Source organism: Pezoporus wallicus, unplaced genomic scaffold (genome assembly GCF_028554395.1).
Source record: "Pezoporus wallicus isolate ANWC-B61680 ecotype Strahan unplaced genomic scaffold, APGP_CSIRO_Pwel_v1 contig_14383, whole genome shotgun sequence".
Taxonomy (NCBI): domain Eukaryota; kingdom Metazoa; phylum Chordata; class Aves; order Psittaciformes; family Psittacidae; genus Pezoporus; species Pezoporus wallicus.
The window spans coordinates 168,896-187,431 of NW_026635896.1; the positions used below are offsets into that span (position 1 = coordinate 168,896).

Sequence of the window (18,536 nt, forward strand, 5' to 3'; positions counted from 1 at the left end):
TGCCACATTCAGCCCGAAAACACGATGTTCCTGACGTCTCACCAGTGGCAGTGTTCCAGGCTTGACGGGTTCAAGCAGTACAAGAAGAGCTGTATCCGCTTTTATGGTGTTCCTGGACTTGTGTGTGGCGCGGTTGCAACCCACAGTATGTGATAAACCTTCACACCCATCCTCCAGATGAGCATCTCTCAGTGCTTTTACCATGAGAAAGGTACTTTGGGAACCTTTATTTCAGGCTGCAGGTCAGGCAAGCTTGGAGATGTCTTTTTTCAATGAGCATCAGAGCACCTTTGGCTGTTCTTGCCAAGAGCTCAGGCCTTCCCACAAATCAGGGTGATTCCTAGACATTCCCTCTTCCAATTAATGTCACTCTTCCTGAGTTTTACTCTCAGTGCCTGGATGCTTGGAGAGCTCTAAAGCAGAACCAGGACAAGCTGCAGCCCTCCTGCAGGTCAAACTCAGTTTGTTCCTTGTGAGAGTCATCAAACAGGCTCCAAAACTGAATTAGCAGGAGGGATTCAGGCTGCTTCTGTCAGGGCTTACAGCTCATCTGGACAAAGCCCTTCTGCTCCTTTTAGTACAGCTCAGTACAAGCAGGGCTAGCTCCACAGCAGTTGGGTTGTCAGAGGAGAAGAGAGCTCACACAAAGGGATCTGTGGGGTCACAACCTCCTTGTCAATACACTCACCTGCAGAGCATTGCAAAATCAGTGTTCTCTTCCTGTTGGACACTATTTTCCCTCCAGGTTCTGCAGCCTGTTGCCATTCTTCACCCTCTGAATTCTGTTTGTCACTGTGCAGATTCCCCCCAAAGCTGTGGCTGGTGGTGGAGCAGACAGCACCATTTAATTTGTCACCATCAAACTGAACATCTTCCCAGCACTGATGTCCTGTGCTTTTTCCTCCTTACCAGACTTCAGACTTCCCAATAAAAAGAAGCTCCTGGTCACTGGGAATGTCTTCCAGTGACACTGCGGAAAGGCTGTGATCCCTTTGTTGTCTGTGTCCTCTGTCTTTGGGTAGGGTTTGGTCTCCCAACATGACTCACAGTTTGGTAATAAATTTGCCCCCTCTGGAACTCAGTAACAGAATTCATACCCAGTTTGAGGGTGGCAGAGTGGGAGGCCAGGTTTAATGCTTGGCCTTTCATCTGCTTGGAAGGTGCTCGTAGCACTGAGCCACTGAACCCTTGGGATATGATACATGGCCTGTTCATTTAAGTCCTTTAAGTTTCATTCCTTCTGCTCTTTCTTTGTCTACAATGGAAGATCTGAAGAACTCTTTTTGGTTGTGTTTTACCACACACTGATGGGATGTGCTGCAATGCTGCCTTTCATGGAACACCAGAAAGGGATAAATCACAGAACCATAGAACAGCCAGGGTTGGAAGGAGCCTTAAGCTCATCAGCACTGCAAAGGGAGAGAAATCCAATGGAGGTGTTCAGCAGAAGGATATTTGTGATCACTTAGCATGGTCTGTGCTGCTCATTGCCAAATTGGACGGGGCTTGGAGCAAGCTGCTCTAGTCGAAGGGGTCCCTGCCCGTGGCAGGGGTTGGAGCTGGAGGAGCTTTAAGGTCCCTTCCAACCCAAGCCAGTCTGGGATTCTGTGATTGATTCCAAACCTGTGTTAGAGTATTTTGGTATTCACAAGACAGGATTGTTGCCGAAACCATACCCATTTGTAGTTCAGTTGTACAATCAGCCTGGTAACGAGGTGTCTTGATGTGTTTTACAGCCCACAATAGATGAGAAGATTCAGCTTGTGCCTAAAGCCCAGCTGGGCAGCTGGGGAAAGGGCAGCAGTGGTGGAGCGAAGGCAAGCGAGATGGGTGAGTCCGATGGGCCCTCGCCCTGCATGGTGCTACCAGCCACCCTGCCAGGGGTGGACTTGGGTGGGAATGCTCATCCCTACTGTGACTGCCTGACAAGGGGGGGGAAGCAGGGCAGGACCAGCCTTTTCTCTTTGGTTCTCTCCCCATCACTCCAAAACCAGCTGTTGCTTAAATGATGTTGTGATGCCAAGGCGTGAACGGCTGCTGACCTTGTCATTGCCCTTTGTGTTGTCTCTGCAACCTCCCAGACTCCTTACGACCAAGTGCCACGAGTTTGAACAGGTTTTCTGCACTGCAGCCTCCAGTGTCATCTGTATCTGCCTCATCTCCATCTTCAGAGCTAGATTCTCGCAGGGCCTTAACTAGGTGAGTGTCAGCCCAGCAATGACTTCCCCTTCTGCTGTCTGCACACTGCTGCTTTTCTCTTGCTGCTCTAGTTACCAGCACACAGAAAGAAGAGAATTTCATTGAGTTTTCAGGAGCAGCTGCTTCTTTTCCCCTTCCCACTGTGTACTTTGAGTTATCTTAAAACATCTTACAGGAGAGACAGGTAGTATTAGTTTTTAAAGCCATTACAGTGACTGTTTTCGTTTCCCCTTTTTGGTTGCCCTTCATGTAAGGCTTCATTCACTGGTGGTTCATCACAGGTTAAAAGCCCTCCAGGTAACACAGTGTAATAAAGAGGTGTCAGGTCAGCTCAGGAGGTTTATTTAGAAGGAAAAAAACATGCCTAAAACCTTACAGAAATTAAGGAGGGCTCCTAAAATGCTCTGCCTGCACCTGACCTTTCCCAGTCGCTGTGACCAAACCTGCCCGTGCTCCCACATCATGCAGGGCTCTCACACCCAATCCCATCAGGGCTGCACCTGCTCCAGCCTGGAGCATGAAACATGTATTAACCCTCAGTAATGTATTGGCTCTAGACACAGGTTATAAATGCACAGTTCATTTACAATGTCTTTGTCCTCCCAGTGCACACAAGCTGCTGGGCTGTTCTCTTGGGTTGGTGCCTCTGATGTTTTCCCTCCTATTCCACCTAAAACTCCAACTCGGCTGGAAATTATTCCATTCTGGAATTGTTTTGCCCATCTTACTCATTAACACAGTGATTTATAGGACAGATCCTTGTGTTCTGCTACTGGTAGCCTTCACTATTTGGAAGGTGTTTTTCAGTGATTGGGCGAAGCCCACACCACTCACCCCATTTGATGGTAAAACAGCGTTATAAAATCCCCCGCTCCACGTATCAGAGGGGTGCCGTAAGGATGTTGTTGCTTTTCCATGTGTTCTCTGGGCTCTGCCTGTCCTCTCTGTGGGTGTTTGTGTTTGTCCATGTCTGAGACCTGAGTTTATTTTGGCTCTGTTCTGTGCAACTACAACTGTAAGACATTGAGGCAAGAATCCTGCTGGGTTCAGGTGCAGTCCTATGAAGCTCTCCAGTATCTTGTCCGACATCCCAGCGCTGTGAGCAGGGCTTACTCCTACCACAACCTTTAAGCAGACATGGTTTTTGTTCCGCAGTCGCGGGAGCACGGGCAGGGAGAAGAACGACAAAGCTCTGCCGCCTTCCCTCGCCCGTCCCAACACCTTCCTGCGGGGCAGCAGCAGTAAAGAGCTGCTGCTCGACAATCAGGCACAGGAGGAGCAGCGGAGGGAGATGCTGGAGACAGTGAAGCAGTTGACAGGGGGCATGGAGATGGATAGAAACAGCACAGAGGCAGAAAGGAGCAAAGCCAAGGAATCTGGTAAGTGCTGTTCCGGGCTCAGGGAATCTTGCTGACTGTGTGGAAAGGCCTAAGGGAAAATCTGTAAGGAAAAGTGACAGTTCTGGTGTGAATGTTATTAATGGGCTGGGCCAATGGGATGAGGTTCAACAAGGCAAAGTGTTGGGTCCTGCACTTGGGCCACAACAACCCCCTGCAATGCTCCAGGCTTGGGGAAGAGCGGCTGGAAACTGCTCATGGAAAAGGACCCGGAGGTGCTGATTGATGGAGCTGAACATGAGCAGCTTGTGCCCAGGCAGCCAGGAAGCTCCCAGCATCCTGGCCTGGATCAGCACCAGTGCAGCAGCAGGGCCAGGGCAGGGATTGTGCCCCTGCAGTGGGCACTGGTGAGGCTGCACCTTGAATTCTGTGACTGCACCAGGGCAGGTTTAGATGGAGTTGAGGAACAATTCCTTCCCCAGAGGGTGCTCAGGCATTGGAACAGGCTGCCCAGGGCAGGGCTGCAGTCACCGTCCCTGCAAGTGTTCACACACCGAGGAGACGAGGCCTCAGTGCCATGGGTTAGTGGTGGCCTTGGCAGTGCTGAGGTAAAGGTTGGACTGGATGAGCTGAAAGGGCTTTTCCAACCTCATGATTCCATGGTTGTTTTGGCCACAGCGACCTCCCAGAGGTTTGTAACACAACTGCTTCACACAGGCCTTGGCATCATCTCCTCTTCTCAACTCATCCTTAGGATTCATTGGAGCCACACAGCTGCAAGTACTAACAAACACTGTTAGCATTGAGGGTGCTGTAACCTGTGTCACTGCTGCTGTGTCTTTGTGAGATGGCTGATTTACAGAAATAGAGAGTTCATGCAGGGGGATATGTAACCGAGAAAGAAGTGAGCTGTGCTTGATGACGGGACAGGAACCCCTTTGCTCTGGTGACTTTTCAGGATGTTGTCTCAAAATGATGCTGATTTTTCTTTTCCATATGTGGTTTCTTACATTTTTGTCTCGTATTTCTACCAGCCAAGCCAGAAGCTCCCCCAGCTCCAGCACAAGAAAAGCCTTCACTATCGGAAGAGGAAATAGAGAGAAAATGCAAATCTATCATTGATGAGTTCTTGCATATTAATGATTTCAAGGTAAGCAAAATGAAAACCTCACTTACAGAAAGGTCTGTGGGACCAGGGTATGTTTTCCCCCACTGCTGCAGTCTGGGGAGAACCCCCTGCAGCCCTGATCCAGCTCTGAGGCAGCAGCACAAGAGGGACCTGGAGCTGCTGGAGGGAGGCCAGAGGAGGCCATGGAGATGCTGCGAGGGCTGGAGCAGCTCTGCTCTGGAGCCAGGCTGAGAGAGCTGGGCTGGGGCAGCCTGGAGAAGAGAAGGCTCCTGAAGGGGAGACCTGAGAGCAGCTCCAGTGCCTGAAGGGGCTGCAGGAAAGCTGGAGAGGGGCTTGGGACAAGGGATGTAGGGACAGGCCAAGGGGAATGGCTTTAACCTGCCAGAGGGGAGACTGAGATGAGCTCTTAGGCAGAAGCTCTTCCCTGTGAGGGTGCTGAGGAGCTGAGTGCTTTCTCCACTCGCAAATAACAATGACATATTTTCATGGCTTGCTTGGAATTGAGGTGAATTGTATTAGACAAGTGATGTCTGGTTGAAAAAGGTACATCAGATTGAGGTGGCTTGTTTGCATTAGGGGGTTACATGGTAATGGTAAATGCTTAACATGCTTCAAACGCAGCCTGTGACAAAGGTTCTGACTCATAGCAGCCTTCCAGTATCTGAAAGGGGCCTATAGGAATGCTGGGGATGGACTCTTCATTAGGGACTGTAGTGATGGAACAAGGGGTAATGGGTTCAAACTGAAACAGGGGAAGTTTAGATTGGATATAAGGAAGAAGTTCTTTACTGTGAGGGTGCTGAGGCACTGGAATGGGTTGCCCAGGGAAGCTGTGAATGCTCCATCCCTGGTGGTGTTCAAGGCCAGGCTGGACGAAGCCTTGGGTGCCATGGTTTAGTGTGAGGTGTCCCTGCCCAGGGCAGGGGGGTTGGAACTGGATGAGCTTAAGGTCCTTTCCAACCCGAACTATTCTGTGATTCTATGATTCTAATTCAGCTTAAGCTCACATTAATAAGGCCATAACTGGGTGTACTGGTGTTGTACATCACAGAGGAATGGCTGTTTCTCAGGAGTTTAGCATTCTGTGTTTAAGCTGTCTGTGAGTAAACCCAGTGAGCTGTCTGCCAGTGCCTGGTGACAGCAGGGTCACCCAGCAGCACGTTCACTTCTGTCCTGGAGAGACCAGGATCCACCAGGCACATCTGAGGGAAGAGCTCTGATAGGAGCACGTGGTCCAGGACCACTGGGCTTGTGACATGCAGAAAAAGCCTCTTAGGGCCTGCAGAAATGCACCCGGGGCTGCTAGATCTTGATAACTAAGGGCATAACCTAAGACAAAGAGCAGATGTCTTTGGGAAGCGTATTGACATCCATTGGCAGAACCTAGAAGGTCAGTGGAGAATCTTTGCTGATGACAGCGGAGATTTCTCAGTGTGGCATTGATGCTCCTCTGAAAGCCTCTGTTGAAGTGTTCAATTTGCTTAGGTTACAAAAGCTACATGCCAGAAAGCAGATGCTTCAGACAGGGTAAATTTTCCTCCAGGTGCTCTGCACCTATTCTCTACTTCTTTACATGAAGTGGGTTTGTACACAGGCATTTCTGTATCAAACGGATCAGTACAGAACCTCACCTGATGGCCTCTTTTAGCCTTGGCGTGATCGTTGGTGAAATACCAGGCATTTTGGTGGCATCCTGAAGACAATTCCTGTCCTTGCACTAAGCAGCCAGACCATACCCTGGAGTGTAATTGTGTATTGTAAAAATTGTTGCCTGTGTGGTATAAATCTCAGTAGTATTATCACCATCGTTATCACCATTATCACATCATTGTTAGCACCATTAGCAGTGCCATTAGTATTCGGTTCCCATCTCAGTGGTGGTTTGTGATGAGTTTCCACAGCCTAGTTCAGCACTTTTGCGTGGCAACTCCACTAAATGCTCATTTCCCAGAAGGAACCCCCCCATGTTATAGTAGAAAATACTCCAGGTTTGGATGTTTTCAGTTCAGAAATGACCCCGCGTGTCGTTGGAACAGGAGGCGATGCAGTGCGTGGAGGAGCTGAGCACCCACAGCCTGCTGCCGGTGTTCGTGCGAGTGGGAGTGGAGTCGACGCTCGAGAGGAGTCAGATCACCAGGGATCACATGGGCCAGTTATTACACCAGTTGGTGCAGTCGGGAAAGCTGAGCAAGCAGGATTTCTTCAAGGGGTTTGTATTCTGCATGTGGAAACTTGGTGCTTTCCTTAGAGAGGAACGAATTCCCACCTTGCTTTGGTGTCCTGCCTCCATTCAGGAGGAGCATTTTCACCTGGGTGTATTTATAAGTAATAGAATTCTCGTGATTTAGTTTTAAGTACTGCAAATGCTGTAGTGAATGTAAACATTTCCCTATTTATGTAAGCATTTCTTTCTAAGTGGGTGTCTGTTTGAATGTGTGTGGTTAGATTTCTGTTCCGTGGTGCATTTGTCAATGTTTGCCTTCTGGCAAATCACTGACTATGATTAAAAGAAGAGGAAGAAGTCAAACATCTTCACGTGACATTAATGCCTGAAACCCTGAGCATCCACAGAGCCACAGCTGCCCTCCCACTGGTAAAACTGGCTTCACACTCATGCTGCTACTTCTTAGGACAACTCAGCTTTAAGGAGCAGATGTGTCCTCGAGGGGCTGAGGAGGAGAATACACACCAGTGTGGTACCAGACAGAGGGGACGTTCCTCCAGAGATGTTTCAGCTGCTGGTTCATCTCTGCTCTACTGCTTTTGTGTTCCCAGCCTGGATTTGAACTGGTGTCCAGTTGTAAATCAATCCATGTCCCCTGGGAGGTCCCCGGCACCACTCAGTCCTCACTGGGGCTTAGAGCAGGGTGACTAAACCAGCGGTAACCACGAGAAGCAGCCAGTGAAGAGCAGGTGAAAGAAGCGTTTCAGATACCAGGTTTCAGAGCAGTCAGCCCTGTCCTGCTGCTTTGATGTGAATCCTGTTGTGGGACTGCTCCCTGTGCCCGTGTCTGGCAGTGAATTTTGTCATGATGCAGCCCAGTGGCTCACAGGAAAAGTTCAGGCAGCCAGAGTTCAGCTGGAACAGCAGGGAAAAACATGTATCCCCACGGAGCTGCTTGTCTGTGTCCGTGCAGCCACCGAGGGTCACAACAACTCATCTGCAGTGACAGGTTTCCGTAACGGATTGTGATTAAAGCCCTCCCTGTGTTTCCTGCGGTGTGGGTAAGCGGTTGTGATGCCAGACAAGTAGGACCTTGATGAAACAGTGGGCTGTGTGGTCTGAATGTGGCATAAACAGGGAAATGGCTACCAGAGATAATGAAAGGGCAAGTGGTGTTGAACGGGCACACAAGAAGAACACCGAAACCCACGGCACTTACTCACGAGACCCATTACGGTGTAATTGGAGGGTATGGGATGAGTACAGGCACAGCACAAGCCTGGAGGGATACACAGCAGGAAACCAACTGCTGGCAGAAGCGCTTGGACAAATGCAGGCTGAGCTGGTAGCAGAGGATGTAAAGAGCAAAGCGAAGGAGACGGATTCTGGGTTTGAAGCTCAGAGAAAATGCGCATTTGTAGGCACTGAACCAGGCGCCAGAAGCTTCAGGGTTTTCGGGGAGAAAGGAATCATGGTGAGAACTGGCAGAAAGAGCCAGAGCAGTGATCACCTTGTACAGGCACGGGAGGTGAAGCACTTGCAAGGCTTGTATCAGGAAGAAGAGTTTTGAGCCATTCTGGAAAGTGGATCCAGTGTTGGGGAGCAATTCTGTAATCCATCCTGCTGCATTTTCTGTTCCAGATGGAAAGCTCCCTCTGGTGCACAGAGCTCCCTTCCGATCATGGTTTCCATCCTTACAGACATTTGCTCATTACCACTGGAGTTCCATTATTATCAAGCCCCTTCTGGAAATGTTGAGATATTTTTAAGAAAGCTTCATTTATCATTTATTAAATGGTTGGTGTTTATAGACAAAAATGCTGCTGAGTTTTACAGGTTTGATGATTTGGCAAATGATTTGTTACAGTGGTACAAGAATTAACTGTAAATGGAGCTTGCCTGGGTTATCTGCTGGTTTCCACATACTCCCCTTGTTATTGCATAGAGAAATTCTCTGCTGGCAGTTGGAAGCACTGGAAGCAGGAGGTGGCAGCAGTTGTTGTGTTACCTTCACTCCTCTCTTCTGTAACAAAGGGGTTTGAAAGTGCAGATTTGCTTTGCAGTTCTCTAAATGGCATTTAACACTTGACGTTTTCCTTTCTTTTAAAGCTTTTCAGACACCTTGGAGATGGCGGACGATATGGCCATAGATATACCCCATATTTGGTTGTACCTAGCTGAGTTGGTGACCCCCATGTTAAAAGAAGGAGGAATCTCTATGAGAGAACTTATACAGTAAGCAACACTTCTTTTCCAGTCTCAGCTGAGCAGAGCCTGTCTGGCTCTGCTGGAGTATTTCCACCATGTGCTTGCCATCAGTAGATAAAAGATGAGTGGTGTTGGAGGCTCAGTTTCTCATATGAGTTGATAGAAGGCTTGCACCAGGCTGTGATGGGAAGGGAACTCACGGCTCTGTCATCACTGTTCAGGGGTGAAAGTTTTATCCACTTCAATCCTGTTTGTTTCAGCTGAGCTAATACCCTGTGGTGGACAACGGGAGGCATTTGAGAGCTCGCCAAGCCTCTAGAATTAGATTTGCAGCGATTGAGGCATTGTGCAGGGGTCTTTGTATCTTGGGGTGTGATTAAACACCACCTGCGCGTTGCCTTGAGCAGGCACAAAACCTTGCCTGCATGACTGGAAGTAGTTTCCAGGACCAGAGTTTCTCTATTTTGTACCTATATTTTGGGGATTAACTAGAAGCCAACCCTGTAAGTGTTACAAAAATAATAGCTTTTCCCCAAAAAGGGTCCTGCTACCTGAACACAGCATCCCACAGAAACAGGAGGTTTTGATGGTACATAAAGCCTTTGCAGTCAGGCCTGCTGTGGCAAGTGCACTGCATTGCTGAAGTCTCTTCTGTCAGTGGTGCCACATCAAACCCTTTGTCCCTGGTATAAGTCACAGGTGCTTTCCTGCCTCAGTTTGATCACTACCCCCAGCCTTGCATTCCAAATCCACGTTATAAGGGAAAATCTCTCCTTTTTCATTCTAGAGAATTTAGCAAACCTTTGCTTCCTGTGGGAAGAGCCGGCGTCTTGCTTGCTGAAATCTTGCACCTTCTATGCAAACAAATGGTAAGTGCCTGGAGTGCTGTTCGTGGGCTGGATGCAGTGAGTACATGTTTATGCATGAAGCCAACATGTTTCCCACATGAAGATCCTGAGGGATGGGCCAGACGGATAACCTAGGAAACCTGCTTCTTCATCCCCCGTTTCCAGCCGAGCGTGACAGGGTTCCAGAACGTTAACTCCTTGTTTGCTCATCACTTTTCCCTTTGCAGGCACCTTTGTACCTGGCTTCTCCCAGAAGCCAGAGTGCTGCAGTCCTGCAGGAGGGACGTTCTCAAGGTCCGGAGGCAGCAAGTGCTGGCAGTCTTGTGAGAGCTGTTCTTGCACACCGCAGAGGCTCTGAGGGTTCAGATGAGCTCCAGACGGCCTCTCAGACCTCTGGGTGCTCATCCAAACTAACCCTGCACCTCCAAAGGGTCACCCATCACTGGGGGTAGCGACACCTTTTCACCCTGTAGCTCACAGAGCTCTCACACGTTCCACAGTTGGGTGTCCAAACACTTTGGTGGTCTCCCTGTAACTCCCTCCATATTTTGTCTTTCTTGTATTTTTTTAATCCAGCTGGATACTGCACCTGGCATAGTTTCAACCCTGTAAAACCCCTCACTCACTCCTTTTTCTTTGTTTTAAAGCCTGCACTCAGATAGGATTGAATGTTCCAGGAGCATTTCAGTCTAGCAGTGCAAATAGTGACTTCTTATTGACTTATTTTAGTCTTCTGCTTGTTTGGGCAGTCGACTTCCATTTATTTATTTCCTCTGTTCTGTGAAAGCAAAGCTGCTGTGCTCTGGGTGTTGAAGCTTTCTAATCCCATCTCCTCCAGGCCAATACTTGGATTTGGGTATTTTGATGTAGTATCAGTCATTTCATTCTGATCCTGATGGATGATAGCCGGGACTGTGTACAATTAGCTCTAAACAGTCTGCTTTGTTAACTTAAAAACATAAAATCATGTTTGACCACTGGACAAGATGTGTATCCCTGTGGCAGGATTGTGTGTATGGTGGCTCTTGCATGGGATTTCCAGACGTTTTCACTTTGTTGTCAGGCATCTTGTTTGGTGGCTGAATGGTTCTTCATTTCTCCTCACACAGCTGCACCACTCCAGTTCATGTAAACTCCCCTGGTTGTCTCTGCAGTCTTTAAAATGAACAAACTTTGTGTTGTAGAGCCATAAGAAAGTGGGAGCCTTATGGAGGGAGACTGGCCTCAGTTGGAAGGACTACTTACCCGAAGGGGAGGATGTACATACCTTTCTCATGGAACAAGTGAGTTCAGAGCAAGTGCTTGCTTCGTGATGTTGGCACACTGATTTTTGGCTCCACATCCCATTTGTTCATGCTCGTCCATCCCATTCGTATGTGTGGTTGGTTGGGATGTGGGGTGAAGTGTCTCCTGCACTGAGCTGGAGTTAGATTGTTTTCTGAAACACCAGGAGCATGGGCTTGTCCCCTCTGCCTCCAGGCACACATCTCCCATCAGCTGGCTTCCTCCAGCAGATCTGCTTCTCCAGCTGGGGAAATGAGCCCAGGAATGAGGTTTGCAGTGAGGACAGATGTTGTGCAGAAGGGCCAGGGTGAATGGTAGTGATTATTCACTTATCCCACCTTGTGTTACAATCCCAGAGGGTTTCACAACCAACAGGAGCCGGGACTGATGGAGGGCGCCTTGCTGGAAGTCTCCCTGTGTTGCTCTAAGTGATCCACCACATTTTAGCACTTGGGAAGTGCTGTACTGTGGGAAATGAAATGGATTACTAAGGCATGGGGCTTGGTGAGGGCACTGTAGCCCCTCTGCCCCATTTTGCAATGAATTGGGGTGTTAGCTGCAGTTTCTTTGAGCAATGCCAGCTCTGGTCATTGCATTCCAGCTCCCCATCGTTTTAGTTGAGTAACATGGTCTTTATTTCGTGCACACTCAGTGTGTGTGGGGCTGCAGCTGCTCCGAGGTGCCTGTTGTCTTTGCTGGATACAAACATGTAGATCCCACATGTTTGTAAATTCTCTGCTCCAAAGGTTAGAAAGCAAGTACATAAATCATTGTAATGATAACTTAGCAGTTGAAAAATGCCAGAAAGCAGAAGGAAGCGTGGCTTGCTGCCTCAATGTGGTGTAATTTGGCATAGAAAAGCGTATTTAACTAATTCTCATCCTCACTTCTGATGTTGCAGAAGTTGGACTTCACGGAGTCCGACTGTTCCAGTTCCTCAGAAGCACTTTCAGAGAAAGAACTCTCTGCAGAAGAGCTGAACAAGCAGCTTGAAAAACTCATTGTTGAGGACAAGGCAAATGATGAACAAATCTTTGACTGGGTAGAGGTACAAAGACCATTTTTTCCCTCCCTGCACACAGTTTGTTAGCTGCTTCTGTAAATACTGTCTCATCTAAAGGAGCATCTCTGCAGGCTCCTCCCTAGGCACAGGGCACTAAGATGAGCAGGTCAGTGCAATTGGCACTGCTGAAGAATTAAAGCCTAAAAGATAAATCAGTTCTCTCATAGTAAGATTTAGGAAGAAAGAATTTTAGCCACATAACACTGTGTAACTGTGTTACACTTTAACTGTGTTACACATTAGCTGTGGAACTGCCTTTTAAATACTTTGATGCCCAGTACACTGCTTCTGGCTACTTACTGCATTCTCAGCTGAGTTCACTGCTGTGTTCTTTCTTCCCAACATAAGCGGTGAAAGCTTCTCACTGCTGTTTGCAACATGACCTCTGCAAATTCCCCCCCTGCCGTGCTGCAGAAACCTCCTGAGCAGTCACTGAGGGCACATGGACCTTTCCCAGTGCACTGCACTGAGCTCTGTAAGAGAAAATAATGGAAAGGGAGGGGGGAAAGCCCAGTCAACCCACTGATCTTTTGCCCTCTCTCTGGCTGCATCCCTTAAGCCAGGTATTTAATCTAGTGTCTGAGGTTATACCCAACCTGATCCATTTAGACGTGTGCTTACAGCTAAATCCTGGCCAGCTTTGTTTCAGTCTCCTCTTGCTGCAGCGCTGTGTTAGAAATGTCAGCTCTCTCCTGCTGAGAGCTACATGAAAGAGCAGAACTGAGAATGTGGGGACACCCCCTGGGCTCTTTGTAGTCTTGGACAAGTTACATTCCCATTCTCTGAACTTCTACAATGCAAACAAAGCTCCACCCAAAAGCATGCTGTAAAATGGGTTGGAAAAGCCTAAAAACCACACAGACCACGTAAAGGGCATCGTGAGAGCCACACTTGGCGGGTCGGGTTTGTTTCTGGGGCTGTGGGGGGCAGTTAGAGGGTGTGCTGACCACTCCTGCGGCGTATGGATGTACCTGAGCTGGTTTCAAGAAGGGAATGGGAAAGCTGAAGGCTCACAGGGGAGTGAACTCGATTTCTGCTGCAGCAGCTTTTGCTGAGCTTGTACCTGTACCACAGGCAGCAGTGGAGTATGAAAGGGTTGCTCTCACCCAGTGGCATGTTTTTAACCGGTCCATTTGCTCTTGATTTCAGGCTAATCTAGATGAAAGCCAGATGAGTTCACCTACATTCCTTAGAGCTTTAATGACAGCAGTTTGTAAAGCAGCTATTGTAGGTGAGTAACTCACAATGTAAACACTGTACAAACCAAATGTGCAAGAGTTATTTTCTATCTTGCAGGTTTCTATCACTTTTCTCTCCCCTGAGGCTGCTTTTTGTCACACACTATAGCTCCATATTGAGTTGTAGTGCTCACGAGTGGGTTGTCGCTTCCCCGTTACGGTGTTCCTGAGGCCCTGGCTAGCCCAGTGACCTCTCATGAGCAGATGTTTCAGTCGACCCTGAGTAATGCCAGGTTGTTCATGGGTTTTTCCTAGTGAAGATTTCCCCTCCTGTGTCAGCAAGTGCACGTGGGTGCTCTGCCATCGCAGATCACCACGTGCGAAGTGGCAGCATGGATTGCAGAAGAGAAGCCAGCCTGCATCTCATCTTGGTAATAGGTTTATGTCCAAAGTAGCAATTTTGGACATAAATTCAGGTAATCTATGGTTTATGTGTCGGCAGTCAGCTGGAAATGAAGGGAAGGAAGGGATCCCGAGTCAGACTGAGCCTCAGCCCCTTGGGGGCTTGAATAAAGCTGCAGCCAGAAACATCTGGTCAGATCACTATGTTTTCTTTAACTTTACTGTTGGCATCTGGCAAGGCAAGAAATTGTGCTTGTTTCTGCTGTGAGCTCCAAGAGTCACACGTCCTGGTGGGAGGGAATGGCCTGGACTTCATCTTGTTGGGAGGGGAAGGAGCCCAGCTCCTTTCTTCTCACCAGAGCAGAACCTTTCTGGTGCCACCTAGTGTTAATGGGGAAATGACTCAGGATTTGATTACAGATGTTTAAGGGTTCCCTGATGTGTATCAGGAACATCTGGTTTGTGACCTTGCCTCTAATTCAGCAGGTTTGTTTTCAAAATACCACTTAAAAATTGTGTTGCATGATCGACTTAGAAGCTGCTGAATCATTTATCCATGTTCCAGATTGGCTTCTAATGCCTATTTTTTATGATTTCCCGATTTCTTATGTCATATGCAGCCTATGGTTCTGTTTCTGGCTTGGTATTTTAATATATAATCTTCTCAAACCTTCTGTATAACTGAAATTTTAGCCCTACCCTTTGGACCCCCAGTTGCCTGAGGAAACACAACGATTGTGCTGCAAAGTAAGGCTGGAATCCCTCTGTGTGTGGCAGCAGGCTGGGTAGGGCCAGGTCACTGCAGATACCTGTTGAATTTGGGTAACTGGAAGGACCAGGAAGAGCCAAAGAAATACTTCTGATGTTCCTCATCTTCTTTTTTCTCTCCACATTAACCTGTATCTGTGATTTCTGTTTGAATCAGTAAAAGAGGTGCCCCTGGTGCCATCTGCCAGAGCTGACCCTGTTTTTCTCTCTTCCCCTCAGCGGAATCTTCTAGCTTCCGTGTGGACACTGCTGTTATCAAACAGAGAGTGCCGATCTTAATCAAGTACCTAGACTCAGACACAGAGAAGGAACTACAAGCACTTTATGCACTACAAGCATCAATAGTAAAACTTGATCAACCTCCTAGTAAGTGTTGCCTCTGTGCTGGGGATTTGAATGCTGACAGTGTGAGGGAAAGTTGTTTCTGTGAAGGTGGAGTCGAGGATGTGCTTTTCCTTAGCTTTTTGTACACAACAGATGAGGGAAAACATGTAAATTATTATTGAAATGCATACTGGTATGTTCTTAGTTTTCAGTTCTTCTTTCTTGTTTTCAAAGACTCTAAAAGCAAGCCAAAATGGTTTTTGAGCACTCACAGGGACGGTGACTGCAGCCCTGCCCTGGGCAGCCTGTTCCAATGCCTGAGCACCCTCTGGGGCAGGAATTGTTCCTCAGCTCCATCTAAACCTGCCCTGGGGCAGCTTGAGGCCGTTTCCTCTTGTCCCATCCCTTGTTCCTTGGGAGCAGAGCCCAGCCCCTCCTGGCTCCATCCTCCTCTCAGGCACTTGTAGGGAGCGATGAGGTCCCCCCTGAGCCTTCTCTTCTCCACACTGAACCCCCCAGGTCCCTCAGCCCTTCCCCATCACACTTGTGCTCCAGGCCGTTTCCTGCAGAGCAGGGACTTATCCATTGCATCAGAGGGACCCGTGCTCCTTCTCATCTCTGTGTAGGCAGCCATGAAGCAGTAACTCAGTTACAGACCTTCCCCTTACTTGTATCTGCATCTCTCACATTAAAGGTCCTGTTAATCCCCTTATCCATAACCGTGCTTTGTCCACTGATGCACTTTCTCTCCCGTTATTCCATCTCTGCAGATCTGTTGCGGATGTTTTTTGACTGCCTGTACGACGAGGAGGTAATATCAGAGGACGCCTTCTACAAGTGGGAGAGCAGCAAGGACCCAGCAGAGCAGAACGGGAAAGGAGTAGCGCTAAAATCAGTCACAGCATTCTTCACGTGGCTACGGGAGGCCGAAGAGGAGTCGGAGGATAATTAAAACTTACAATACAGAGAGAAAAAAAAAAGAGAAAGAAAAAAAAAAGAAAGGATTTAAGTATTTTTTTAACAAGTTTCACGTCTTCGCCAATCAGAGTGCAGCAAAGCCAATGCTCACACAGACCCCCTTCCCCACACACGCACGAGTGGGAGAGGTAAAATACATAAACATCAAGGTGACCGTGGAGGAAAAAAGGTACTTGAAAAACAAATGCATACAACAAAACAAAAGAGCAAACTTCAAACCTGAGGGCGGGAGCACTAAACCAAAACACATGTATTATTTATAGAAAATATTTTCTGTTTTAATCTTTCGGGGTTTTTTTTTTTCTTCTTTTCTTTTTAAACAAGGACTTAGAGAAAAAAAAAAAGCAAAAAAAAAAAAAAAAAAACCGACCACAAAGCAAAACAAATCTGTTGAGCAAAAAAAAAACGAACAAAAAAAGGAAATAAAATAAATAAAAACTTTTAATTTATTATTTTAAGGACTGCAAATGCCAGTGTAATTTTTAAATTTGCAGTTTCTGTATACAAATTGTATAATAGAACAAAAGCCAAGAAATAAATTTCCCTCCCCTTCATCTGCACCTCAGTTTTGTTTCCAAGCATGATACAATAGACAAAACTTTCCAGGGGGTTGGGGTGAGCTAGATGAGGAAGAGACCCGCTTTTATGTTCTTTTCTTTCTTAAATTGCCATCAGATTTTTCTGCCTGCCTCTCGGCTTGCTTCAGAAACTTACACAAAAAAAAAAAACCTAGTAATCCAAAACCAAAACCCTACCTAACCTTGGAACGGAAGGAAACGCATTTGAGAAACACGCTGCGGACCAGAGCGCTCCGAAAACAAAAGTAACTCATTCGAACCAGTGCTCCCCAGGGGGGAAAAAAAAAGAGTCCTTAGTGCTACTTTGAGAACCTTTAGAGCAACTTTAAGGCTTGTAAATACATAGAACAAATATTTAAAAAAAAAAGGAAAAAAAAAAAAGAGAAAAAAAGAAATTGACTCGATACTATTTCTTTTCACTTTGAAAATATAAAGAACAAAATAAAGACAAACATTGCAAGTTTAACAGAAAGTCAAACGACTTCTCCTTTGGCAGCTGCTGAATGTGTGGCACCATCGCTCCCCTGTCGCGGTGTAGCTCCTCGGTTCCAAATTGTGTACATATAGTGTGTGTATGTTTGTGTGTCCACCAAAAAGAGGGGTGAGAGCAACTGTTGTTTAAGAAAATAAGGAAAAAATAAGGGGAGGGGGGGGTTTGCTGCTTGGGAGACCTTTCCTGCAGAGAACTTGCAGGCAGGGCTGCTGCGGGGGTGTTTGGTTCCCAGCATGTTGTTGGGAGACAACCTCAGGGCTGGTAGGTGCTGGCCCCAGGGCGGCTTTCCCAGCCGTGTGGCTATGGTGTCTCTTATGTGACTTGGATCTGTGGCATCGTCCTGGGGACCTGGGATCCTGGTAGCTCCGGAGGTCACAGCCGCTCGAGCAGAGAACCAACAGCCCTGCACCATGGCTTGCTGCTGCCCTTTGCATCTCCTGGTTGCCTTGCTGTGCCTGAGGAAGCCAGACATCCGTAAGGATGAACGCAGAAGCACCCTACATGAGTCAAGAGGAGGAACAAGCGATGTGGTGCTCCCCTAGCTCTGCCCACCCCATGACAGTGGTTGGAGGCTGAGTGCTGCCCAGGTACAGCTGAGCAGCAGTGGCTTTGCAGTGCAGTCAGACCTCCAAACTGAGCTGCTGCTGAGTGGGTGAAGTCTCCTGCGTGTCTCTCCAACCAAAAATGACCTGCTGGCTCTCACTGTTGAAGAAGCATCTGCCACAACACAAAGGTTGTGAAGCCCCGAAACGTTGTTTGTGAACTGTGGGTCCATGGAGCGCGAGTAAGCCGTGGAGCACTTGCTGGTGGGCTGTGCAGCACTAGGTGCCCACATGATGCTGTCCTTCTAGCTGCTAAATCACTTCTTTTTTTACAAAAAGTAAAAAAAGGTAAAAAAAAAAAACAGGGAAAAAAAAAGGAAAAAAAGAAAAAAAAGGCTTGAGATACATTAAATGCTTTCTTAATCTTACTTTTACATGTAAACAATTGCTGTACTTGCAGAAGGATGTTATTTGGTCACCGAGGGAAAGGGAGGAGGGGGCCTGGTTGTGGCTAGAGGGGAGATGTCCCCGAGACTCTTCCCCTGTTAACCTGCACTCCACACCATGAACTGAGCTAGAAAATCCATGGCCTGAAACACTAGAGCATTGTTTGGGGTTTTTTTAGTAACAATAAAACACTTTTCTCTGATGTTTTGTTAAGAAAAAGAAAAGAATACTCTCACCCTTAATATCCACATACGTTTGTATCTGCTCGTGTGACATCCACAGCCATGTCCCCTCCTGCCTAGCAGTTGGGTGCAGTGGGTTGGTGACAGCGTTCTCAGCGTCTCCAAAAGGCTGGTCCACATGGAACCCCCTCACCCTAAAGGTGGTCTAAAGGTGTGTGTGTTAAACCTCTGCAGAAGGTTGTGTGACGCTGCTCAGGCACCTGTCAGGTTTGAGCCGCAACAGGAGTGGGTATGTGATGGCTTGTTGCAGTTAAATAGTGAGTTAAATGGATGTGGGTATGTAAATGAGGCCAATTAATTGCTCCTGGTGAATTTCCTCTCTGTGGTTTCTCATTAGGGCCTTGAGCAACCT

At 47.6% G+C, this 18,536-nt stretch overlaps 1 protein-coding gene across 15 annotated transcripts in view; it reads left to right on the top strand.

Annotated features, from left to right (window-relative positions):
• EIF4G3 (eukaryotic translation initiation factor 4 gamma 3) overlaps positions 1-16,169 on the top strand; it is a 149,524-nt gene extending 133,355 nt beyond the window's left edge. For all 15 annotated transcript variants that reach the window (XM_057398548.1, XM_057398549.1, XM_057398551.1 and 12 more), the window contains 12 exons: positions 1,737-1,830; positions 2,082-2,199; positions 3,355-3,578; positions 4,571-4,686; positions 6,702-6,874; positions 8,939-9,064; positions 9,825-9,906; positions 11,070-11,168; positions 12,071-12,217; positions 13,382-13,463; positions 14,800-14,946; positions 15,675-16,169. In XM_057398548.1, coding sequence (XP_057254531.1) covers positions 1,737-1,830; positions 2,082-2,199; positions 3,355-3,578; positions 4,571-4,686; positions 6,702-6,874; positions 8,939-9,064; positions 9,825-9,906; positions 11,070-11,168; positions 12,071-12,217; positions 13,382-13,463; positions 14,800-14,946; positions 15,675-15,856 — 1,590 coding nt within the window. In that variant the 3' untranslated portion in view covers positions 15,857-16,169. The remainder of the gene's footprint in view (positions 1-1,736; positions 1,831-2,081; positions 2,200-3,354; positions 3,579-4,570; positions 4,687-6,701; positions 6,875-8,938; positions 9,065-9,824; positions 9,907-11,069; positions 11,169-12,070; positions 12,218-13,381; positions 13,464-14,799; positions 14,947-15,674) is intronic.
• Positions 16,170-18,536: the final 2,367 nt, after the last annotated feature.